At 39.5% G+C, this 27,481-nt stretch overlaps 1 protein-coding gene across 1 annotated transcript in view; it reads left to right on the top strand.

Annotated features, from left to right (window-relative positions):
- The first annotated feature begins 10,646 nt into the window (after positions 1 to 10,646).
- Positions 10,647 to 27,481, top strand: part of LOC136448808 (lymphocyte antigen 75-like) — an 80,265-nt gene continuing 63,430 nt past the window's right edge. The window contains exons 1-5 of the mRNA XM_066448457.1: positions 10,647 to 10,819; positions 20,651 to 20,799; positions 21,118 to 21,233; positions 22,793 to 22,917; positions 24,707 to 24,924. Coding sequence (XP_066304554.1) covers positions 10,777 to 10,819; positions 20,651 to 20,799; positions 21,118 to 21,233; positions 22,793 to 22,917; positions 24,707 to 24,924 — 651 coding nt within the window. The 5' untranslated portion in view covers positions 10,647 to 10,776. The remainder of the gene's footprint in view (positions 10,820 to 20,650; positions 20,800 to 21,117; positions 21,234 to 22,792; positions 22,918 to 24,706; positions 24,925 to 27,481) is intronic.

Consider the following 27,481-nt stretch of genomic DNA (forward strand, 5'->3'; position numbering starts at 1 on the left):
GCAAAGAAAGGTCAAGTTCAAAAATGGTTTACCATGCGTTTTTCAACAGTACTGTAGCGGACTTTTAATTTTCGTGCGTTTGTATGTAGGCAAAAAAAGTGACGGAGACGTTGATGGATCTTCATGATTTTTTGCAGGTGTGTAGATGTTGTAGAAACGGAGGTCAAGTTCAAAAATGGTTTTCCTGGCATTTTCCGTCGGTACTGCAGCGGGCTTTTTGTGGATGTGTATTTTCTTGTGGACAACATAACTCGAGAAGCTGTTGATGGATCTGTATGATATTTAGTGGATGGGTAGGGTTTATTTTTACTCAGGTTTCGTCTCCTGTCAAATCTTCAAATCGATTCATCTCTGTCATTTTCAGACCAAATGACCTGAAATTTGGTACAAAGGTAATGTAGGCAAAAACCAATGTGTGTGTTTTTTGTTTGTTTTTGATATTGACCTTGAAAGTGATTTATTGAGGTTTCTATGACCAATGATGCATATCTTGGCCTCCTGCGCCCTGGTATTTCAACCGAATGACCTGAAATTTGCTGTATATGTGCCTTGAACAAATATTTCAAGGACTACATTCCCATTTTTGGCATTCATTTCTTCAAAACGATTTATTTTGGGCTTTATTGACAATATTTGCCACTTCTGTCACTTCCAATACTACATATGACCTGAAGGTCAGTGACCCCAAGTGCCTTGCACCTGGCCTCGCATGCCTGTGAGCCTTGCGACCACCTGATTGGTCAATTGAATTAATCTAATTATCTTGCATTTCTGGCGCAGGTGTGCTAGTACAGTGAGTATTCATGCCAAATATGGTATGGAAATTCCTAGGACATGTGATTACATGGCTTTGTTCATTCTGCTTTTTTGAACAAAGATACACATCTCCAGTTCCTATGTATTCAACCAAAATAATGTGAAATTTGGCATGTGTCTGCCTTGGTCATGTACACAGGCCCTCATTCAAATGTTTGGCATACAGCCTTTCAAAACGATTTTTTAAACAAAGAATTTTTTCGTTTTGTTATTTTCAACTCAAAGTGTATGCTATTGAATCATGCATTCAAACAAAGGGGTGTCACATTTTTCTATTTCACCCATACTATCGCTGAAATATGTTGTTTTTGGTCATTTCCTTCTTCTCCTGTCAAATCTTCATGTATATCATTATGTATACTATGGAAAACTTCATTCTTCCCTGGGGTTGATCTTTTTTAATTCAATTTTGAACTGGGTTGATTATGCGCAAGAGGGTAATTTTCAGCGGATATTTTTCGACTGGTCTAGTTTACATGGAGATGGCACGGAATATCCCATTCTTGCAAGGGGAGGATTCTTTAGTTATTTCTTTCAATTTTGAGCTGGAATGATTATGAAAAAGTCCATTTGTTAGCAGAAGTATATTTGTTAATCAATAAGTGGATATGGTTTTGGACTGGTCCATATTGTTTTGAGGTGCTACTGGAAGACTCCATTCCTGTATGGAGAGACTGATAATTGTTTTTAAACTCAATTTTGGACTGGGGTGATCCATTTTTTTAGTGGAAGTGTTATTTTGGGAGAGTCCATTTTTTGCATGGCGAGGAGTATGGCTAAACATGCTGTATTTGCTCGCAAATGTTGTCTTTCTAGTATAGATTTTAGCTTCTCTATGTACTTATTTCATAATGAACAAGTGGATTAGCTGAAGTGCTTACCGAGTTTTTGTGAAAACATCACAATCCAGACTTACTGTGTCTGCTGGTTTGTTCAATAAAGATTTAATTGAATTGAATTGAATTGAATTGAATAGGTTGCGATGTGTGAGCGTGTTCTCACTGCCGGTCACAGACTTCTAAGCATTCCCCTTTTTACTTTGATGCAGTGAACAGCTGCATTTCAATCTTTACCGTTTTTAAGTAAAGTTGACAGTGATGGGAAATATTTTATAAAGTTGCCGGTTTGCAGGTACTACATTATTGCACATGTGTATTGGTATTATCAATTTTCTTCGAAATAGAAATTCTTTTTTTCTCGTTTGACACCGTTAAACTTATCATAATATTGATACTTTGCATACAAGTAAAACGTACTGTACGATCGAATACAGGAATAACAGTCTTGCTGGTTGTAAAACGGTAAGTACCGTGTTTTATCGCTCCTATTCTTGTAGCAAGGTTTATGGTCTGTAAATGTGAAGAAAAAAAATCAATTTTCCTCATTAGTTATGCATTTTTAGTCCTAATTTTCAAAATTAACATACCATTACGGTGGTTTTCCTCAAAATAAAACAACAAAATCGACACATCAATCCGCTGGGTGTAGGTTTTATTCATCATTGCTCAAATGACGCAACTAACAGCGTTCGACGTTCGGTCAAATGCCACTAACAGTTGCAACTGACACAACACCTATATGTGTGTTGAAGTACTATTGTACCACAAAATCTGAAAACTTGCATTTAGAAATCTTCATTGATTATGCAAACAAGGTTCTCATTTGCATAGATTATATCAGTTGATTATCTTCTCAACCATAATAACGAATTTGTTCCAAGTCTTCACTTAACAATGAAGTCTATTTTGACATTTCCTCCTTAAATTAAATGTTGATTCGCATAATTTATGTGTTTGCGATATTATCATTGACTGAATTTACATAGCAAGCAGGAATTTCCCGTCGTTTACTGTCTATGATATTATTCGTTTTCTCATTGATTATGAAAATTAGGTCCCCAGTTGAATAATTCATATTTGTCAATGCTTCTGTCTTCCAGTTACATATTTAACCTGTTTGAAAAGTCGCGTCATGGAGCGTATTGGATTTACAAATTTTCACCATGAATTTTGCAAATTAGATCCTGATTTTGGAATCAAATTATGTTAATCTATAGCTACCTACATACTAAAAATCACGACGATCCGTCAACCCGTTATTGAGTTATCCAATTTGACAAAGTAGACATGCTAAGATTGGTAGTTTCGGTGCAGTAGTATATCAGGTTATTGGGGGCCCAAAATCTAATCATTTCAAGGTCTCTTCAAGACCTACTCACATAATAGATATCAAGACAATCGATGTAGGCCTTCTCGAGTTATAGTATTGACACACACGCGCGCACTATTCCCAGAACATTACCTTCCGGCGAAGGTTATTCTACAGATAGCATAATTACAGTAGTACCTCTACCTTGCACTAACAATATAGATTTCAACGTTAAAGACCATAAGTCGCTTCAGGTTTAAACTGCATGACAGCATTACGTAGAAACACTTGTCATGTAGGGTAATTGTGAATTTACCAGTACTATCAGGCGATCTGAATTGACGATTTCCAAGGGCGTAGTAGAACAGTGAGGTAGAATGGACAATGCGAACGGTGATACTCTCACATTGTTCTCTATCATACTATGCATCATTACGTACCGAGTTGATTACACTTGTACAAGTTTAACTTGTACAAGTTTATTTCATATCAAAATTACTAGTAGATTTTCCCATTCACAAGTGTGAAGTGAAAAACAGTGAACTAACCCTGCATGAATGTATTGAAGCGGCACATGAAGTCTCCGAATATCCAGACCGGGTCCGTGAGGTCTTTAATGAGCGCCACCCACATGCAGCACACGGCTATCAAGATGTCGGCTACAGCCAGGTTTGTCAGGTAAAAGTTGGTGGTCGTCCGCATCTTTTTGTTTATGGCGACCGTGTAGATGACGAGGGAGTTCCCCGTGATGGCCATGATGAAAATGACCAGGTAGGCGATGATCTTTCCAGTCTTCTCTCCATCAGAGAGATAGCGAAACTCACCGGGATAGGGAAAATACTTTGTGTTGGTGACGTTACCAAAGGTAAAGTTCTCTGGGAAGAAAAACTGCTCTGTCGGGAGGTAGACGGTGGAAGAGTTCCCATCCATGATTTGCTACTGGAAAATTAAGGCGGTGATTAATTCTCGTGAGAATGGTAGGTAAGCAAACGCCAGACGCCTGTCTAATGCAACTTTAGCATGTTCAATGTTCGATGCACAAGAAGAGAAGAATAACACTAAAACATTGAAGCTATAATACTCTTTTTCAATCCAGAATCAATGTAAATCGACGACGAGAGTTAGACAAAAATCCTACCTGCCCGCGCAGCAGTTTACTTGAGCCACAATGAATACCAAACAGCCGTAAATGAAACTATTTCTTACCCTAAAACAATCAAGACGTTTATGTTAACCCGAGAAACGAACCGCTTCCAACCGTTACATCGCTGTCGCGCAGTGGTTACGCAGGGATGTGGCCCATCGCGGCCACGCGCCGCGTCAATATAACGTGATGCCAGCAGCTTATTATCTTCGCCGTGTACTATAGTACTCGGGGAAGATTATGTTTTCGGTTGAGCCAGCTGCTTGGTGGGTCTGTATGTATGTCAAGAGCATAACTCAAGAGACCTTTGATGAATCTTCATGATTTTTGGTAGGTGTGTAGTGGTTGTGCAAAGGAAGGTCAAGTTAAAAAATGGTTTACCTTGCGTTTTTCAACAGTACTGCAGCGGACTTTTAATTTTTGTGCGTTTGTACGTTGGCAAAAAAAGTGACGGAAACGTTGATGGATCTTCATGATTTTTTGCAGGTGTGTAGATGTTGTAAAAACGGAGGTCAAGTTCAAAAATGGTTCTCCTGGCATTTTCAGTCGGTACTGCAGCGGGCTTTGTGTGGATGTGTATTTCTTGTGGACAACATAACTCAAGAAGCTGTTGATGGATCTGTATGATATTTAGTGGATGGGTAGGGTTTATAGAAAGGAAGGTCAAGTTTGATAATGGGCCTTCTAGCGGGTACCTAAGGTACTGCAGCGGAGCTTCAAAATTTAGTGCCATATTTTCTGAAAGTGCCATGGTTATGATAGTTGTGTGGTAGATAGTTCATGCCACAAGAAGTAAGTTCTGTAAGTTTGGGCCCCCTAGCGGCTTGTTTAGAACTACAGTGGGTGTTTTTGTTTTGACATTCGGTCAAGTATTACTTGAAAAGGGGTAAACAGATTGTCGTGAAGTTTTGTATGCAGAGAGCTCAGATGGTGCTTTACACAATCGATGTCTAATTATAGAAAACAGGAGCTAATCTGCAGAATTAGTAAGGATAATTGTAAATCCATAATGGGGCATGTGACAGCGTTCCCGAAACAGGCCAGCAGAAGGCCTTGCCAAGAAGTATAAATAAACAGATGGGGTACATAAATAAACAAATGGGGCAGTCTCACTATAATTCAAGCAGATGTGTGGGTCCGGTTGCTTTCTAAAATGTTCAGTTTCTGCATTTTTGTCCAACACACGGTTGGAGACATAACTGAAAGGGAACAAAATAGAAAGCCTTACAAAACACCTAAAAACATGTGAATAACCAGCCGGACCACTCTTCTGCTCAGAGAAAACCTAGCATCGTATGTAGTAGTAGTAGTAGACTGGTTTATTCGTCATCATCTGACAGACAGGCCTCATGGCAGCCTCAATTGCGATGCTAAATACAACATATTGCGAGGCTAAATACAACATTGGGCATTGCGTGTTACAAATTAGGCAACGATTAAAAGTTTCCATGAATATCAGTTAAAACTTTGAGTTTGACTCCGAACAAGCAGGGCGCGGTCGGTATATAACATAACAATGTTTTCTAGAGTTCATATCATGAGTACATCCAAAAGTTTATATACATATATATTACAACAACAGTGTGAATAGAGTCATGTTTGTTAAGAGTTCATTGAGCAGTTCAACAATGGTAGGAATTGCGCTCGTCCTGTAGCGCTTTGACCCAGAGGGTTGCTGGTACCGGATACTAGTCCTGTACCACCAAATGTTTTTTATCCCCCCCCCCTCATAACTTCCAAACGGTATGGTGTATGATCAAATTTGCAGGGGGTGATAGCATGTAAATATTAATCACTCTTCACAATAAGCCTTGATTATTTGGCGAAGATAATGTGTTCGTGGAACTCTAGTTAAGAGTAGCAACCATTGCGAACCACTGAAGTGGCAAGCACGGGATGATTGACAGCTCTATAAGTCTCATGAGTGCGCACATGGGTGGTGTTGATGTTTCATTCGACAGGAATGACATTTCAATTACTTTAGGATGAAAGCATGGTCGTTATTGCTGCGTGTGTAGACACATCAATCCATCATTTCTCTTGCAACTCACCAGTGACCAAGCATCAAAAGCAAAATACTAATTAGGGGAGGATACCTTTATTTCACTGAAGATATACAACAATAGGCGTGTTAGTATCTATGGAGCTTTGGATATTGGGCTTGTGTACAGCGGGTTTAGGAAACAAGAAGGCTGTTAACGGTTGTTACCTAGTACCTGAAAATGAAAAGTAATTTGTTTCTTAGTGTTTCTCTTTGTTAAAGCCGTGAATTATGGAGCACGTGTGTTTCATAAAGCTAAACTTTTTTGGTATGGCCGAGAAAGATCTTGTCAAAAAGTACGCTCTCTACGTCCCATCTTATGGTGGATGCAGACGTATAACTACATAATCACATGGTGATTATACAAATCAGAATCTAATTTTTTCTGTAATCAATGAGGAAAGTTGATAAAATATGCAGCATACATAGCTGAGAAAGTGAGGAATATCGATGAATATCAATGATGAATATAAAATACAACACGGTGTATTCCGTGTATCTCTCGAATTTCCGGCCCGAAGGCCGAAGGGCGATGCGACCCGCGGGAGGGCCTGGACCGAGGGTGATGCGGAATACACCGTGTTGTATCTTATTTATGTCATACCAACCCGAAAAAAAAATACATTTCAATGCGAAATGCGCCTGAAGTTGAGAGAGTTTTGTGTCCTCGAACAACGAAATCGTAACAACATCGATTCCAACCTCCGAATCCGGCATTCGAATTTTCGACAGCGGCGCAACCGGCGCACTCGAAATCAATTCTAAATACTGTAAATGCATTTAAGTTCGCGTGGTTTTTATTTCGCGGTAGGGAGAAAATGGAGTGTTCGCGGTGTTTTTAAGCTCGCGTTTGAACAATTAGTAGCGTTACAGTCATAGCTGGGCAAAATGTTTCGCGGTGGTTTGAAGTTCGCGCTGAAAGCTCACCGCGAAAACCGCGAACATAAAACCACCGCGAACATTTCTGCATTTACAGTATTCTATGGAAGCCCGTGTGATACAACTTAGAACCCCGTGTGATACATATAGAATACAACACGGAGTATTCCGTATCACCCTCGGTCCCAGCCCTCCCGCGGGTCGGATCGTCCGACGGCCGTTAATAAACTTTTCTCGTTAATTATGCAAATTAGCGCATGATTTAGCATGCGATTTTGTCAGTCATCGCGTAAGCTATCTACATACCAAATGTCATGTTGATCCGTCAATCCCTTCTTGAGTTATTCTCTTTCAAAGTTTGAAACGAAATAGGCTACTGCAGCTCAAAAAAAGCCACTAGGGGAGGTAAACATGATTTACCCTCCCTCCCTCCCTCCCTCCCTCCCTCCCTCCCTCCCTCCCTCCCTCCCTCCCTCCCTCCCTCCCTCCCTCCCTCCCTCCCTCCCTCCCTCCCTCCCTCCCTCCCTCCCTCCCTCCCTCCCTCCCTCCCTCCCTCCCTCCCTCCCTCCCTCCCTCCCTCCCTCCCTATTTTGAGGTCTCAAGACGACCTACCTACCTACAAAGTATAAAGACAATCCAACCAGGCTTTCTCGAGTTATCGTGTACACAGACACACACACACACTAACGCTGTGCAAAACATAACCTCATCGGCCAAGGCCGATGGCGAAAGAGTAATGAGTAATTATTAGGCGGCAGCTTACACACTGGGGCTAATATTCCGCTCCTGCTATGGCCTGTCACAAGGGGCCCTACAGTAGTCACAATTATTACTTGGAGTTTTACTGGATATTCTATATCATTGGAAAGCTTGTGTGATTAAGGTCTTCATGTGCATGACTTTCATCTATCAATGTCTCTCTATTTCTCAGTTATTTATGGTCTACTCAAACATGACAATAGTTACTTAGAGAAATCTTGTTACAGCTTGCATACACAGTAATTGTACAACTCTACAATATTTGTACGGATTTTTTACGAGATTTTCACCATTCTTACATGAGCAAATGGCTCTTTATGGCATCTAGAACGTTTCTGCGATAGATCTGAAAGTAGCTTGCGGCATATTGTACTATTTTCGGTATGTTGACCATTGCCGAAGGTAGTTTTTTATTTCAAAAACCAATGCACGCGCTGATGTCCATAAAATGTACTTGCTGTGGCCTAACAAGTAAAAGAGTTTACACATCTTTCAATGAGGGAAATACTGCGAAGATCTTGCTCAAATACCATGGCATATCATTGGAAATTTTACAAATATAGAAAAACAGGTCGAGGTCTGGGAAGAGTTGGTTACTAGTGTAGCTAATACACATGCCGCATTGAGGAAAAAAAAATGAAAATCAGAGGTACACCCGCACCATGGTTCACCAACGACTTTCGTGATCTCATTATACTCAGGGACAATATGTACTAGACAGCAAAATGTTCAGGTAGTCCAAGCGACATGACTGACTACAAGGCAATGAAAAATAGAGTGAATTACTTATGCCGTCAGGCTAAAAAAGAGCGTGCATGTCTGAGAGCAAAGGGATGGCAGAAACTTTCAATGACTTCTCAGAAAGTCATACATGGCCTGTGCAGCACACTCTCGCCCGGGGTTGTCTCGCCCTTGTCACGTACGCGGTTTATAAAAGAGACGAAGAGCACCGTTAGTCTCACGCCAATTACGGTAGAGGATGTCACTAAATACCTATCAATGCTGAATGTAAATTAAGCCACTGGCCTGGACAGTATAAATAATAGACTCCTAAAAGCAAGCGCACAAGTCAAACTTTTCAACAAGTCCCTGACCACAGGAAAGTTTTTGGCAAAGTGGAAGATGGCCAATGTCATGCCAATCCATCAGAAAGAGGGCAAGACCATGTCAAGTAATTACCGCTCAGTGTCCATCCATCCATCCAGCCAGGTATTTATAGCTATAGAGCGGGCGGTTCACAAGCAGTTATACGGCTACCTAAACCAGTACCGACTACTCTCACAAGGCCAGCAAGGCTTCAAAAGAGGTTACATAAGTTTAGAACGCCAAGCACCAATGGCGTTATTGCTAAAATCTTCTAAAGATGATGACTTAAGAAAGTTACAACGGATTTTTATGATTAGGGGCAGGTAGATTAAACAAAGATACATATGTACACAATGACATGCATATAAGGACTCTAAATTGATTGGCATAATAAATAAGGAAATTCTATCATTCCTGTGTTGTCCATAATTGGACTTAAATGCATGTGATTTATGTTGTTTATGTCAGGTGGGACACTAACAGACGCAAATTATGCAAATATGGGTTATTTGCATAATTGATTCAAAAGTGTCATAAATCATCTTAGTGGTGAATGATAGTAATTTCATACTTTTTTACGTTAGTTAAAAGTGTACATAGCCATGTATGAATTATGTGTAAGTAGTCGCATGATTAGAATATATCATGGAGGAGGTATGAGGACTCCTTAAAACGAATTCGCCAGTTCCATTTTCCTTGTATGATCCAGACATACGTTTGTGTCATTCTTTTTGGTCTATGTGTATCTGTGTGTGTGTGTGTGTGTGTGTGTGTGTGTGTGTGTGTGTGTGTGTGTGTATGCGCGCGTGCGCGTGTGTGTGTGTGATCTGTGTATGCGTATGTGTGCGGGTGTTGGTGTCTGTGTCTGTACCTGTGTGTTTGTGTTTCTCGATATTAGTGGTCAGCATAACTTTGGGACCTTTTAATGGATTGTAATGATGACAGTGTGTATGTGGATAGATATTGGGAAGTAGGAGGTCGATGTTAAACCTCCCTGGTCTGTGACCTTGCAATTGGTACTGCACAAGAATTTCCGGGTTTTGTATCTTTTGTTTTTGACATGCTATGGTCTTGCACTACTACATACTATGATTTTTTAAGCACATAGCTTTTGATGTATCGAAGAAGTGGTGTAACTTTGGACCTCTATGCAGCTTGCTCTGGAACTGCAGAGGCATTTTTGTTAAACTCCTTCAAGGAGAATAACGGAACAAAGGAATGTCGGATTTCAATTAAATCAAGTATGCAGGTACCTAAGACAGAGACGTACAAATTGACATGCAAATTGTATCAATTAGAACCTGATTTTTATACTGAATGAGGAAAATATATAATACCACTGTCTTTGATGATATTACGTAGATATATGCAATACATGTAATTCGTGGTGGGCGGTACAGTTTCAGAAACCAAGTATGCAAATAATGGCCTAATTTTAGCTGAAAGTAGATCTGTGTTGGTAGAAATCATTCCGATATACAATGTCAGCAGTGTCAAGAATGTCCGAAGCGTACCCAATATGATATTAGTGTGGTGTCTATGGTGTGTCCGTCTAGCGACCCCAGCAATAGTAGCATAGCTTTGGATGGAGGGAAACCAGGTCATTCATGATAACGTTTAACATTGTCCCACCTTAATTTATCTGATGAACCTCTGCCCTTGTATAAGGCGTCGCTTGGTATACACACGCGGTAGAGTTTGCCTGAGTCATGTGAACGTTTAGCTTATATAGTTAACGGCGCACCTCACATGGGGAGTCAAAGTGCAGCAAGAGTCAGGGGGAGTTTGTAACAGGGTTTGATTGACTCCATTTTCAAATCTTGTGATTCCATAGATTGTGAGCACAACTCGATATCACGGAGGGTCAGACAATCACAAGGGACACAAGCAGTCTGAGTGAAAGATGTGGGCTGTAGGACTTCTACTTCTGACTACATTTTCTTCAGGTAGTTAATATTTTACTAGTGGATTTTTTTCTTGTATTCATAACTGATGTCTCTTAACAGGGTCTGTGTTTTTCTAAAACTATATTTCAAAAGATCTGGCAGCCTATGTACAATGTTTGATCGATGAATACAGTCCCATCCTTGCCACATCATTTGAGTTGTTGTGTAAACTATTAACAAATAGGCAGACTGGAAAGATGAGGTGTTAATAGCTCCTTATATTTTGATATTTTGAAAATTGATGTGCACTTTAGTTTTTCTAGTGTGTTAATTCCGTTAGGTGGCACATAGACGTTAAAAGGACAAACACAAGAGTCGTACAGCAAATAACAGCGTGTGTCGTAACCTGCACACATCTAGACCATCTATTGGTCTTCGGTTCGAATTCCAAGACTTTTGGGGCCTTTGGCTTGCTTTTCTTGTGGCTCTTTTTCTTCGTACGATTTGTGTAAAACAGGTCGGCTCCAGTTTTGCACTTGTGACCGTCTTTGGTCGCCTCATTCACATTTCTTGAAGCAGCTTTAAAGACGATCTTTATAATTGACGTCCTATTTCATGGTCAACATTCTTATATTGTCAGTAAAACGGACACATAGGAATACGGGAATCTTCCATTCGTACAAAGCGGCCTGCCCAGTGCAGCTTTGGTTTCATGCTTGATAACAGTTGTGCTCAATGTATGCTTGTTGTGTTGCACATTTCTACCACAACGGTGCCTGTACCACCTTATGCTACCATGCATGTGGAATGTTTTCAACGTTCGCACATGTATGTATGCAGAATGGAGGTTAGCACACCAGCTCTAAAGTCCTACACACAGTGATCTTCGCTGTCCGGTTGTATTCATGGATTGTCTGGTGATGCACTGTGCGCACGTCGGATCTATAATTAATCTAATAATGATCGGATAGATGCTGTATTGTGTATATCGCTCGCTTTTAACATTTTGTTATGGGTTTTTGACGACCATGCAGTACCGTCGGGCCCTTCAGTATCAAGCACGTGCTTCCAAACTTTGTACTCCAGCACCCATTATCTTCAAGGCTACAAATCACGAGGTTGTTTGACAGCAAACAAAGTCGATTCGTTAACATCCTGTGACCTTTTGATCATCAATACATCAAATATGTTCCATAGCAGTATTTCTGCTGTCGTTGTCATTCAACAGTTAATACTTCATAGGAAAAGTGGCGTGTGTTTTTGTCCAACTAGCTACTTGTACGCTACATGTTACAAATTGCTCAGCAAATATTTGAGTTAAATAGTAACACATTGCTTCACGTCGACACCCACTCTTAGCAGTTAAGATGACCCGTGCAGTGCTTTAAATGAACAAGAGAAGTAGTACATCTAACCTGTAGGGATACAGAGTACTCAAACATCAACTGTGTCTTCGATGTGTTTTCATATTTGAATCAAGAAACGAATCATAACTAGGATACATTTTTGTGATTATGTTGTTAATGTATTCTTGGTTAGGTGTCCTGTAAAATAATCAATGGTCGAAGGATAGTCAAACAGTCGGCTGTGTTTAATCCCCGCCGATAAAATGACACACCAACTCCTCCTGCAGTTATGTTTGCCGAAGGTCATTATCCCACGATCTTATCACATAGATTTTTTTATACAGGTCGATATTCCAAACATAGTGTCAATAGGCTCGGAGCTTCGATGGAGTAGATTAATGTTAACGCTAATTGATTTATCAGAGACTAAAGTTTGATATCTGATGATCTGGACATATTATCGTCATGATTTTGGTGGTAGTTAGTTCGTATTATAGGCTAGTAAAGAAGTATGGTTGGCCCAGAGCAAGCTATTGTATTTCGGTGATTGGTGATTATTGGCATGTAGTGGCATTTGCATATCTTAGCCAGGAATCAATTTGAATTCCCATACAGTCTTTTTCAAGTAGCTAGTGGTAGTGCAATGCGGCTTCGCCACGGCTCGCGTTTTCGGCCAAGCACACCGGCCGGGTCACCCCTACTCTTCTCGATAAGTGTGTTGGGTTCTTTTACGTGCAGAGGCTTGGCGCTTGAGGCTTACGCCCGAAGCTCCCTCATACACGGGGCCGCCGGCTTTACGTTACCATCCGAAATGACGAATACAATCCCTTGCAACATGTCCGAGCTCGAGTCAACCCCTAGGATCGAAAGCGGGCCCTAGAATCCAAGGAATTTGATCCAGATGGCGAAGCAGCGGGGTTGCGTTACCGCGGGGACATTTTTTCATACAGTTTAAGAAATAAATTGTATAGTATTGGTAAGGTCTGGAAAAGGTAAGTGAATTGAGGAACAATCAAGGAGTTAATAATTTTCCTGATAATTTTTTTCCTTTCCATGTGGTATAAAGTTTTGTCTAATTTGTCTACACGGGAGTCAAAATTATGATTCAAAATACTGGTAAAATGTAGCGGAATATGTATGCCTAAAATATCTACACCGCCACCTACCCATTGGAGAGGAGGGTCCGATGGTGATATGAAATGAGTGTTCCAATACTTAAAACCTTTCATTTATCAAACTTCAATGATGATGAATAAGTAAGGGCTCAGGGGCATCCTTGTCTTACCCCACGGTGTAATGTGAAAGGACTAGATAAGTAACCATTATTTATGACCAAATTTGTTATGTTATTATATAGCACTTTTCCCCACGCAATGGATTGTGGTTCAAAGTTAAAAAATTCAAGTGCTTTGAGGATAAAGTCCCAGCGTATAGTACCAAAAGCTTTTTTAAAGTCAGAAACAAAAATAAGGCCTGTTTTTCTTCCTTTTTGTAACAGTCAATCATATCTAAAAGACGTCTAATGTTTTCACTGATAAATTTCCCTTGTATGAAACCTGTTTGCTCCTTGTGAATGATATCTGTTATCACCGATCTCAGTCTCAAGGCCAAATATTTGGAAATAATTCTAGAGTCGCAACAAAGTAAAGTAAGGGGTCTTAAATTGTCTAAGATAGTAGGGACCTTGTTTTGATAACAAAGAAATAATGCCTTGTTTGTGTGTGTTTGAAAGACAACCTTGTGAGAGACTGTAATTAAAACGTTCAGGCATTGTGACTTTGAAGACGGAGAAAAAGTGTTTCTAAACTTCAACAGGAATTCCATCGAGACCTGGGCATTTACCACCTGTAAAAGAATTCATGGCTCGTCTTCTGAAATAGACCCCTCACAAGTCTGCTGTTGATCAGGCGAAAAATTGATATGATAATATGATAAATATGATAATCTTTAGGGGAAAATATGATAATCTTTAGGGAAAAAATATTCAGAATTCTGAGAGGTCAAGTGTTCTGGAGGTTCGTCAAATAAACAGAGGGAGGGGTAGAATTAGATTGTTGTTCTAAGATTTCTTTAGGGTCACTTGTAAAGGCATTATCTGATTTTAAAGTTTTTGAATATCTTTACGAGCATAATTTCTATAAACAAATTTTATTAGATACTTGTTGCACCTATCCACAAATTACATCCATCTAGCCCTTAACTCGAATGACATTCCATGTGTAACGTTGGGTAACATAAATTCGTGGGGTACTTAAATTCGGGATTTTTCGAAAACGGGGTATTTAGGGATATGTGCTAGATGCAACATCAGTAATACCACTAGAAATGCAAACTTGACAGACTAACGTATTCAGAACACTGTCTGAAAACTTCGATAAGCATGCATTAGAAGGCGACGAGAACAAAAACTCTCCGTCCCTTATTGGAACAGTTTGAGGGCTCCGTGGGAGAATCACACTACATCGTTGTCGGCTGGTTTATAAGACAAATGTCACATCCGCTTACTGCTAAACACAATCATTTACAAGACAACTTATTTTCTTAAAATTGCTGATGCAATTGGACTCTAAGTGTGATCAATCATCAAAACCCCTCTTTGTTGCTACAACCTACGGCACGTGTATTTTCCCGCCGCCATATCATTACCCACAATCCTGTTGTCAAGCAGACGACAAAGGTTTGTGAGGAACACTTTTTTGTCTAAATGTTGCGTGTGATTGTGGACTGAGGACGATATTTTCCTCAAAGTTTGCTCCTAACACAACAAGCAATACATGGACATAGTAGTATTATCAATGCAACGGTATCCGGCTAACTTTCCATGAATAATGTACACGTTGCCATGACGGTGGATGTCGACTTTGACGTTCTATAGCTACCGACTCAACACACGGGTTGTTCCCGTAGGCCCGATGTGTGCGGTACGGCCGTTTTTTCGTGTATTTCTTTTACTTGGACACGTCTATATCCATAGCACTCTCCTCAAGCCAAGGATGGAACGAATAGCTGCTGTATAAAATGTAATTAGCGGTAAGATATTCAAGACGAATCTTCTCTCCCGAATTAATGTTCACCCCTGTCCGACAGCACCGTCATTGTGCGTGCGGCGGACGGTAGATTCAAGTTGAAATATTATGGTGTCAGCACGACTAGAGACAAAATATACCATATATATGATTAGTGTAAAGATAGTACATGATACTGACAGAATGATAGAAAAAAAGGATGGTTTATTGTTCTGCTAGATTGATTTCAGTCAACCATTATCGGAAAAATCCCGAATTTATGTTACCTAACGTTACGTTGATTGTAGAGTAATTCTAGTTCTTTTTGTTTGTCCTTCAGGGCAGCAAGGGAAACATCTGAGGGAGGATATATGCCTTGGTCTATTTTGCAATGTAGCTTATTCATTTCATCAATCAAATGTTTCTCTTTTGACAAATGTTGTTTATTTTCCAACTGGAACATTTTGTACAGTGCACAGTGACCTCTAAAAACGAATTTTGCCGTGTCCCATACAATATTTGGGTCTGCAGTACCTCTTTTCAAGTTAAGTCATGATTTCCATTTTTTTGACCAAAAAAAATACCTCTGATAAAGACTGGTTGAATTTCCAGTAACCCTTCCCTCTGGGAAAATCTGCAGTTAAATTGATTTAATCAATTAATTTAGTATCTGATTTGAAGCTATCTGCTATTGTACACTTATATATTCTATTAATCAAAGAGAAACTAAGAAGGAAGTAATCAATTCTGCTGGCTTGCTTTCTACGTCTCCAGGTGTATCTAGTACGATACGATTTCAAAATCTCCAGATGTCATACAAATCGAATTTACCTTTTAATTCAGAAATAGCCTGATATGTTTTGCGGTGAGATATACGGTTGGTAGAGAATCGATTCTCTAACAACCTAACATATCACCTCAAAATATTTACGGCTATATCTGAATCTATTCATTAAGGATTCTGCACTGTGTTAAAATCTCCAGTGACAATTTTCATTACATACATCGATATGATCTAGTTCATCAGATAGATTAGATAAAATAGGCAAATCCTCGTTTTGCCCATAAATATTAACGAGACAAAATGAAAATTAACAATAGTAAAATCCAAAGATTAATCATGAATATAGGGATTAACATTGTTTTTGAACGAAAATGGCTGTTCCCCTTTGATTGGTCCTATGAGCAAAATCATGGGACCCCCCCCCCCAAAAAAAAAAAAAAAAACACACACTCATTCTGCCACCTGCTTTCATCAGCTTTATCTCTAAGCCATCTGAAAATTTCTCTACGTTTAACATGATTACAAAGTTCATTACAGTTAAAGCTAGAAATCTGAACTTCTACCTGTTGTGCCATGCCTTGTGGGTATGTCTTATATGGAGAGGTATCTGTTGAAAGTATCCGGGGTAAGGGGTCTTGATGACATCATTTACACCAAACTATTGTAAACACACAAAACTGAAAACAAGCTAACAGAACACATAACCTAAGTAACAGAATAGTTGTCAGAACTATTGAAAACAAACAAAGATGAAAAAAGCTTGATAGAACTTGAGTGCAATTGCACAATCATAGCATTGCAAGTAAATTTAAGCAGCCAAAGGTTTGAAGAACTTATAAACAACATAAATGGATGGTTCCCATGGAAGAACAAACAAACAAATACAGACAGGGACTCAAATACCTTGGCTAACATGATATACAGCATAAATTCAACTATCAGTTTCTTATTCCATATTCCATGATATAATATAAGGCGAGTATTGTATCGACAAATTTACACACTCACTTTCTCCTGGTCTTACCATCTCACATCCACCTAATCACACCCTGATTTCGTATTGAGGCGGCTTTCCATTTCATTGGTCTAAATATATAGAGAACAGAATTAATCAATATAATTCAGATTAACCATACTGGCAGACATAAGAAAAGCAAAGAAAGATGATGAAAATGATATACAGGAACATATATACCAAAAAGGAATTTTCTTTTGTAGTTTTTCTTGTTTTTCTTTACTCGTGGACAAATTTTCTTATATTAAGAATTTCAAGAATGAATAAGAAAGAAAAATTGAAGAATTAGTCTGATTCTTTCCATGGAAATTCTCACAACAACGAACACTTTCCTAATTCTCTGAAGTTAAGAAACTATTCCTCAACAAGAGTTTCACCCTCAAGAATTTCTAGAAATTCAAGTCTAAATTTCTTATTTTTATTGACTTCAAGATTATTTTTCTTGTTATGTTTAAGACATTTTCTCTCCCCTTTCTTGAATTATCTTACTTTGAGACAAATTTTCTAAGAAAAATTACTTGAGAAAAAAATTCTTAACTCGTGGACAAAATGACTTTCTTAAACACAGAAAGAGCAAACAAATACTGCCAACAAAACTATATGATCATCTCTGTGAGGAAATCAATAGTAACAAAACCATGTAGATTTAAATAAATAAACGTTAGATCAGTGTGTGTATGGAGGGGGATTGTTTATCATCGTTTACACTAAAACCGCCACCTGTAAAGATGTAAGGAGCTTCTAACATTCATGCCCTCACATTCTTGTACATTGCTGACTAAAACACAACACCTACAAATGTATGTGTTCAGAAGAGGGATTATCTGTTTAGATTAAAAATTCACTTACCTAAGTGCAAAACAGAGATTTTTTCATGTCGACAATATCATGCTCATATGGATGTTATACTCATGTGGGCTTTACGTCGTTTGCATCTGTGTCTATGGCATCCACACGTTTCTGTTCTTTGCCATTAATCATCAATACGGCATACGTGGATTTCTGAGGTACCCAAATAGAGACTGTACAATCAGTACTGTTCTCTCTGTCTTAAGTAGTCGCAGCGTCTCTGTCTGCTACCACCTTGGCTCTCGCTGCCTGAAGTGGGGGAGGGAGATGCTCATGCACAGCTAACCCAGTTTCTCTCAGCCTGCGTCCTTCTCTCAGAACGCGGACTCGGTCGTGTAGGGTGATCAAACGCGCCAATATCGGAGGATTGGGCCTAGTTTTTAGCGAAGCTTTAGGAGCGAGCTTGATAGTATATTTTACGCCCGTTTTATAAGAATTCTCAGAATTTCACATGCATTGCTGCAATCCGTCCGGCAAACTCTGTGGACGCCCGCCTGTCACTCTATACCTCGTTAGCACGCCGGTCTGGCACCCCCGGCACGCAGGTCTATGACAGATGACCTATTTATGGGCCATGGGGTGTCCGATTTCGTACTGGTGGGAGTGTGTCAGGGAGTACTCAGCGGGACATAGAATCTAGTATTCTAGCTTTGAAAAGGGTTTTCAACCTACCCCAGTTGATCTATTATCACAAAAACGTGCTAAACAGCATGCCTCCCAGACACCTTCGCTATGGCAATAATCTTTAATTGCCACACTTATTGTAGGTTGTGACAGGCGATGAACTGCTAACGTTACGTCACCGCCAGGATCTAAAGTCCCCCTCTTACTAGGGAGAAACTAGTTGGCGACTAGTTGCAAATGACGTTCGCTAACAAGTCTCGCACAGTTGCCAGGCGTTTCCACGCGGTTTTCAATGAACGCCAATTCGTCTCCTGCAGTGGCGATTTTTTTGACAGTTAAAAAAAAGGCAGTGACGAATGGACGGAAACGAGTTTCCATTGCTAGATCCCTTGATAAAAAGTTGTTTTATATTAAGTATGATTTAATGTTTATAGCCTGACTGGACGAAAGGTATGAAGGCCTAGTATTTATTCCCTATTTTTGCCTCTGCACAGTATCCATTGTGCTGAGGCATGTTGTAAGCTGACATTTTTGTCGGCAAAGAATTAATAGAGTAGATGGGGAAATGAACATATGCAAGAGTCTTTATGAAAACGTTGGGATTCTGGCTACAGTACAAAGTAGTCTATGTCATCATGATTTCTCGGTCGATTAATGGGGGAAAATAAAGCAAGATATTTTCAAAGTTTACGAAAGCTCTAGAGTGCCCTCTGCCATGCTTCTTGAATCATGTACGTTTCCCTAAGCTGCTTCAGCCTACTGTCCGTAAGTGACGACATCACTAGAAATACGACATATACATGCTTTCTAGAAAGGTGTACTAAATCTAAATCATCATCGGGAGTCCATAGAATCTTGTTATACTTCCTTTAATGGTTTTAATTTCTTTTGACCAATGTTAATGGGGAACGTTTCTCTAAAACAACTAGCTTTCATTTTCATCTGCAAATCTGGTGTCAAAGTGATTCAACCATTTCCGAGTGTGATTCCTTGACAAGCTCTTGTAAAGAAACTAGATCCATGTTATATATTGTATTTGGTGGATGAAATGGTTAAAGAGCTTTAGTTTCACAACCAAGATTTGAAGAGAACAAAGAAAAGTTAAACTACAATTTCCAGCACAAGTATTTGGACTTTTTGACTGATCAAGTCCTGGACTTGATCAGTCAAAAAGTAAGGACTGAGTCCTTATCGAGGAATGAGCAACCAGCACGTCGGCAGAACGTAATGCGTATACGGTAATTAGCCTGCTATTTAAACCTATTATAACTACTGGATCTGGAGGTTATCCACACTTTTTCAGTGCCTGTGTAATGTGGAGTTTCTCCTCTTCCTTGTCTTGAGGATTGGTGATTAAGGTTTCCGCCCTGTGAAAGAGGGTACGGATAACCTCAAGTTTGTGGATCGTTCGATTGGAAGTTTAAGTACCGGTCAGTAGGTCTAGGTTTGCGGTAGATCTTCCCTCGCAGGAACCCGTCCTCTTCTACTGTAGTTAAGGTGTCCTAAATGGCTAGAGATATGTTCTCTTCCTTTTCAATGGTAAACTTAATGTCAGGGTCAAGGCTGTTTAAATGTTCAGTAAATTCACTGGCGTACACTTTCTAAAGCTTGGTGTGAGCGTCATCAACATATCTGCACCACCACATGCAGATTTGGTGGCAAGTTGTTCCAAATGTTCTAAGTACAAGTTAACTGAGACAAGAATCCCATGGCGGCCCAATAGATATGTTGAAAGAATACCCCACCGTACACAAAGGAAGTGCCGTTCAGACAGGTTTTGAGTAGGTCGACCAACTGTTCTGGATTCAAAGTACAGCATTGGGGTAAAGATGTATCTTCCTTCATCCATCTGCTGCCTTGTCACCCAAAACTGAAGTGAAAAGTGCTGTCACGTCATATGAACAGAGTTCTTCAGCATCTTCTAATCATTCATAATTAATCTGTTTTACAAACCTCTGAAAGTTCTTGATTTGATGTTTAGTATTTCTTACTCGGAGGGGGGGGGGCGTATCTGCCAGAAATTTAGCACATCGGTATGAAATATAGCCGATAGCACTACCAATAAGTCTCAGAGGGATACCAGTTTTATGGAATGTAGGGAGTACTAGTCACAGCTCTCGACAGTGGATTGCTCATTCCTTGATTCCTTGATAAGGACTGGAGTTGATCAGTTGTAAATTTTGGAAATTGTAATTTGACCTCTAGCAACACAGAAGAACTTACAAGTAAAGAACGGTTTCTACAGCATAACGTTACTCTTTTCCATAGCCTGTGCGCAGACATGTCCGGATGGCTGGTTATCTTACCGGCAGTCCTGCTACATCATAGTAGGCACCAGTAAGACCTGGCAGCAGGCTAGGGCAGCATGTCAGACATTACAGGCTGACCTTGCTAGTCTAGCGACAGGACTTGAGCAGGTAAGCCAAAAATGATTGATTACATACAACATTGAATGCTGACCATTGTCTATCTTATGTGTATCGAGTTTTAAACGTAGCCTTACAAATTACTTCACAACCAAGATAGTAATCAGGATGTTAAGGCACAATGAATAACAACCTGTTTCAGTTTGTGATGAATGTTTGAGTTTAGAACTATGACCGAAAATGTAACAGGACTTTGAAAAAAATCAATGACAGCCATCATGAAATGAACATGGGGCAAAAGTGGAGATTCTTGTATTGAGGAACATTACTAGACTAAACGGACATCAAATAATCTTCGCCATGTTGTAGGTTTGGATTGGTATCCAGATCCCTAACATCAATGGCCACTGGATCGGACTTCACGACATGTCACAGGAGGGTAGCTGGCAATGGACTGATGGGACACCATACAGCTCTACCTTTACGTGAGAATTTATAATACATCATCCATTTTGTATCTTTTCCTCTCACCTCATTGTATACAGGGTGAACAAGACTTCGGAGACCCCATACCTCCGTGAGGTATTTAGAGCTTTTGTTAAGTCCGGAGGACAAAATCGACATTGAACAACGTCTTCTCAAGACCTACCCACATACCAAATATCGCCTCATCTAGAGCTTTTTACGTTATGCCGAAAAAAGTGATAGGGAAACACAAAAAGAAATCAAATAGAAGCACAAAGAACAACACTGTACCTTCATTTCCAAGGAACAAAAAACATGTATCCTATCTTATCTTACATACAGTACAGGGCAAACCCAACGTAGGTTTCACGGAGGGCGTACACTCTTGTTCTGTTACAATGTATGGTGGTATAATCTTGAAGGGATATGGGTAAGGCTACAAAATCATTGATGGCTTTGTAGAACTAGACTGGTAGACGTTTAAAGAAAGTAGAAACAGGTAAACGAAATGCTTCAGTTGAAGAGGTTCATCAGTCACGTATAATAAAAGATTCACAAGTATTCTTCGAACAGTGACTTGATAAAAGGTAGTGAAATACTAACCTCCAAATTTTCGACGTCTAGTCTGTACGTCTTGTTCACGGAGTGACCTAGTCTCGCGAGAACACGAGACTAGGCCGAGACTTGTGAAGATCGTCCTGCCTCCCCCGCCTCCATGCGGAGTAGGGGTAAGTAGGACTTGGGCAGCTCCCAACCTCCGGTACGGTTTTGGAGGTTTTGGAGGTTAGTATTTCACTACCTTTTATCAAGTCACTGTTCGAAGAATACTTGTAAATCTGAAATGCTTCAGCTCTTTGATAAGTAAGAAATTAGAGCTCCGCAACCCCATATCTTCCCCAAATCATGTTAACGTTTACAACTGGCGTATTGTTTCTAATCAATGATACAAAGAATGTCCTGGTTTAACAATATCAGTTAACTAATGATCTTCTCAACCTAACTAACAGGTTGTCCAATGTATGACAGTATAATTCCTGTCATTGTCCACTCATTACTATGATAGCCTTTTTTCATTAATCATTGAAACGAGGTTCATCTCTTTTAAAGTTGATATGTCACATGTTTGAAAATGCTATCGTCAAACGCACGAAATGGTTTTCTCATCAATTATGCAAATTAGATCCAGATTTACATTTTTGGCATTTAATCATGTCAACCATTACTTAAGCTATCAACATACAAGACGTCATGAATTTTGCAGTATTCTCATTGAAAGTTATTAGCTGCTAGCGGTCCAACGCCACCTCTTCACGACCGGATTACCTTTAAAAATCACATTCATACACAGTGTTACCCACACAGACCCGGAAACAAAGCCCTCTTGGCGACGGGATTATCAATGACAGTGCCCTGTGGTCGATATGATGATAATTAAAGTTATCATTATACGTTAAGCTGATTAATGTAATACTTTCCCATCTGACTACTGTCAGTGTGGCCAACTCATAATGATTCAAAAATCAATTTCTTCACACAGGTATTCCTAAAATATCATGTCTTTTATATTGAATTATTGTAGAAGCTGGAATCCAGGTGAACCTAACAATGTTGGAGACGAGGACTGTGTGGAGGTGTTACAAGGAGGAGGTTGGAATGATCACTCCTGTAGTGTAAGTCGACCGTACATCTGTGAGAGATCTGTCGGTGAGTTGGCACCCTAAGTCCGGCATCTTTGCTTTGCAAAAGGAAATGCTTAATCTATATGTAGGATAGAACAGTCATCTTAACGGATTCTAATGCACTACCATGCCTTTTTATGGCAATACCACCATATCTTATGTGTTTGAATCAAACTGCTGATCATTTGATAAGACATGAATCCTAACACAAAGAGATTAAGACAGCACAGCAGCTGCAATGATACGGTACCAATGCATTGAAGGGGGAATCGACTCAAGAGGAGAGTGTTCTGGTTCTGCAGATAGCATTTTCTGAATCCAAAAGCATAATTGTATTTCCAACTTGACATCAAACTTCGACTAGGCAGCAGTTGCATTATACAACATCAACATTCTGATAACCCCCGAGTAACCTCTAGGTAATCTACAACCAGGTGTAACATATGATATCGCTAACAATGGTTATATTGTGCAAACGTCAGCTGGGGCGACGTTTTGAAATCTTGGATCGAGCTTAAAGATTACTTTTGTGATGTGTTACAAGATACTCGTTTGTCAACTTAGTATTAGCAACTTTAGTTTCCGCTTGCGTTTGGACAAACTTGACTTTGCTCTCTGGAAATCATCCCATTGAAACCAATATCTATGATTTGATTAAAAGTGCCATAAGAAAAATGGGGCGATGTAAGAAAATCTAAGGCTGATCTGGAAAATAATGTTTGTAGTGTGTGTGAGAGTAGATTTTCATCAATTTTCAGCTTCAGCAACTTAATTTGTCTATCTTTTTGCTTTAACCAAAATTGCCTAGATATTTCACAGTTATTACCGACATGAAAATAGAGGTATATTTTTAAGCGTGTCTCTGTGTGTTTCCGGATGTTGTGGTCGGGATGGATGGATGGATTACAATGATATTTGGTTTGTGGATAGGTCGTGGAAAGACAAAGGTCAAGTTTGATTTTGGGCCCCCTGGTACGTGACCTTGGCACTGCAGCAGAACTTCCATTCTTTTGTATCTTTTGTCCTGGACGTGATATGGTCCTGATTCTTTGGCAGATAGCTTGGGATGTATAGAAGAAGTGGTGTCAGTGTGGACCCCCTAGCAGCTTGCTCTAGAACTGCAAGAGTGTTTTTGTCAAAATATCTAAAGGAGTATATTGTAACATAGGAAAGACGGATTTTGGATTTCCATGATATTCAATACACAGGTAGCTGAGACAGAGATGTACACAATGAAATGAAAATTATGAAAATTAGGACTTGATTTGCGTGATCAATGAGGAATTTATTACAGACCTTTATTTGCAGTGTGTTCAATTATAGGACCATAGTAGGTGAAACATCTACAGTTACCAATAAGGGCCTAATCTGCATAATCAATATGAAAGTACCATAAATCCTTTGTGGTGAACCGTGGGTGTTATATACTTGTGACATGTGTAAGTGTCATGGAGTGGCACTACTCTAGTTATTGGATTATAAATGATTCATTTGTTTGACGTGTTGTTCATCTGTTAAGAAATTTTTAAAAATTGCTTGATTTTGTATTCATGAAAATATGGTCTTTACAAAATATCACCCGCTTCTAGGGTTGAATCCTCCTTTAAGGTGATGTGTATATAAGATAACCATATACATGAGTGATGATTGAGAAGACGACATTTAGAAAGAAAATTTCAAGCGAAAACACAAAAATAACAAAAGATTTACTTGTGTTTTTTTTTTTTTTCGAATTAAAACCGCTCCCCAGGAAATGAAATATCTCCCAGGTCTTTAATTTAGTTCTTTTAGCCAAAGTTGATTTGTTACCACAGGTATTTCTGACGAATGTGACATCGTAAATGGATATGAGAAGAGCGGTGATCGCTGCTACAGGCTCGGCGATGATAGCGTCACGTGGTTAGATGCACGTGCACGCTGCAGGGGAGAAGGGGGTGACCTCATCTCCATCTACAACATGACAGATCACATCTACGTAGCCACAAAAGTGCGACTTATAAATGAACCTGTATGGATAGGACTGTCTGATGTGGTAAGTCCATCATTATTATATTTGTTGTCTTATGTAGTGCCATAACGCTGAAGTAATGATTCTACAGATGTTATTATGTTTAGCCATACCTAGTATGGCTAAACATATTGTTTTTGTTCATTATGTTTAGCCATACCTAGTATGGCTCAACATATTGTTTTTGTTCATTATATTTAGCCATTCCTAGTATGGCTCAATATATTGTTTTTGTACATGTTCTTCTTCTTCTCCTGACAAATCTTCAAATGGAATCTACTGGCCAAAGAACACGTGTTCTATTTAGGTTACCTGAGGTCATATTTTAGGAACACACGCAAGCCTTTGCAGTAAGAGGCCCTTGGGGTCTCGCAGAACTTGTAGAGAGAATTTTTTTTGCACGGGTGATTTTGTAACAGTCATTTTATGCATCGGGAGGGAGATTGGCGAAGTATGATGCTCTCGAAAATGTTGCCTTTCTACATGCAGTTAATATTTCGATTTGCCCAGGTGTTCTTTTGGGAGAGCCCACTTCTTGCATGGGGAGGAGTATGACTAAACATGATGTTGTATTTGCTCAGGGGCAAATGATGGCCTTTCTAGTGTTCTTCTTCTTCTTCTTCTCCTGAAAAATCTTCAAATGATATCTACTCCGTCATTTTTGGGCCAAACGACCTGAAAGTTGGCAAGTACCCCCAGATGATTTTTTAATTTTGTTGAAACAGGCCTTAAAATAATTTTTATGGAGTTTTTTGGGGGCATTTTTAGACAATTTTTATATTTTGGGCTCCTGTGCCCTGGTATTGCAAGCAAGTGACCCGAAATTCGGTACAAGGGTGCCTTGAACATGTCCCTACAGGACTTCAATCACATTTCTGTTGTACTTCATTTCAAAATGCTTCGTTTGGGGGACTTTTGGACCAATTTTCAGACCAAAAACAGGCCAAAAGTGGTATCCCCCTTCCATGTTCTATTTGCTGCTGGCCAAGGAATCCATGTTCTATCTAAGGATCCCCGCGTTCCATTTGCTACTGGCCAAAGAACATGTGTTCTATTTAGGTTACCTGAGGTCATATTGCAGGAACACACGCAAGCCTTTGCAGTAAGAAGCTCTTGGGGTCTCGCAGAACTTGTAGAGAGAATATTTTTGCACGGGTGATTTTGGAACAGTCAATTTATGCATCGGGAGGGAGATTGGAGATTGGCGAAGTATGATGCTCTCGCAAATGTTGCCTTTCTACAAGCAGTTAATATTTCGATTTGTCCAGGTGTTATTTTGGGACAGCCCACTTCTTGCATGGGGAGGAGTATGGCTAAACATCCTGTATTTGCTCAGGGGCAAATGACGGCCTTTCTAGTGTTCTTCTTCTTCTTCTCCTGACAAATCTTCAAATGGATTCTACTCCGTCATTTTTGGGCCAAATGACCTGAAATTTGGCATGGAGGTAAAGATGGCAAGTACCCCCAGATCATTTTTTTAATTTTGTTGAAACAGGCCTTAAAATCATTTTTATGGAGGTTTTTTGGGGCATTTTTAGACAATTTTTAATAGCGGTTATAAGAACGACGGTTAAGTTCGAAAATGGTTTACCTGGCGTTTTTCTACAGTGCTGTAGTGGACTTTGTTTGTGTGTTTGTATGTAGACAACATAACTCAAGGAACTGTCGATGGATCTGGATGATTTTTGGTGGGTGCATAGTAATTGTAAAAACGAAAGTCAGGTTTAAAATTGGGTCACCTAGCATTTTCCTACGGTACTGCAGCGGGCTGTGTATGTATGCGTATTTGTTTGTAGACAGGATAACTCGAGGAGCTGTTGATGATTGTGCATGATATTTAGTAGATTGGTAGGTTTCCTAAAGGGGAAGGTCAAGTTCAATGATGGTCCTCCTAGCGGGTACCTTTGATACTGCAGCATAGCTTCAAAGTTTGGGGTCAAATTTTCTGCAAGTGCTACGGTAATCATTTTGTGTGGTAGATAGTTTATGCCACATGAAGTAAGTTGTGTACGTTTGGGCTCCCTAGCGGCTTGTTTGGAACTGCAGTGGGTGTTTTTAATTTATTTGTTTTGACCTTCGGACATGAATAACTAGAAATGGGGCTGACGAATCGTCTTGATTTATTGTATGTAGATAGCTTGATTGATGCTTTACATAATCGAATGCGAATTATGCAAATCAGGAGCTAAAGGAAAGTTTATAAATCCACTGCATTTCATAATAGGACTCTCAAACATGTGACATGTAACTGAACAAGAGAGAGGTATAGATAGATATCTATAATGCAAATTTCTACCTATTAAGTTGCATAATCAATTAGAAATACTAAAATACCATAATGGAATAACTCAAGAAGGGATTGACTGGTCGTCATGATATTTTGTATGTAGACAGAGGGAGTGATGATTGACAGCATCGTATGATAGATAATCAATGAGGAATTTTTATAAACCCGCTGCATTCCATTATAGGACTCTTAATTAAACATAGGACATAGGTAACTAAGAAAGAGAGGAATATCGATAAATATCAATTATGAAAATGAATGCCTAATTTGCATAATTAATGGAAAATACTATAA

Source organism: Branchiostoma lanceolatum, chromosome 14, assembly GCF_035083965.1.
Source record: "Branchiostoma lanceolatum isolate klBraLanc5 chromosome 14, klBraLanc5.hap2, whole genome shotgun sequence".
Lineage (NCBI taxonomy): Eukaryota > Metazoa > Chordata > Leptocardii > Amphioxiformes > Branchiostomatidae > Branchiostoma > Branchiostoma lanceolatum.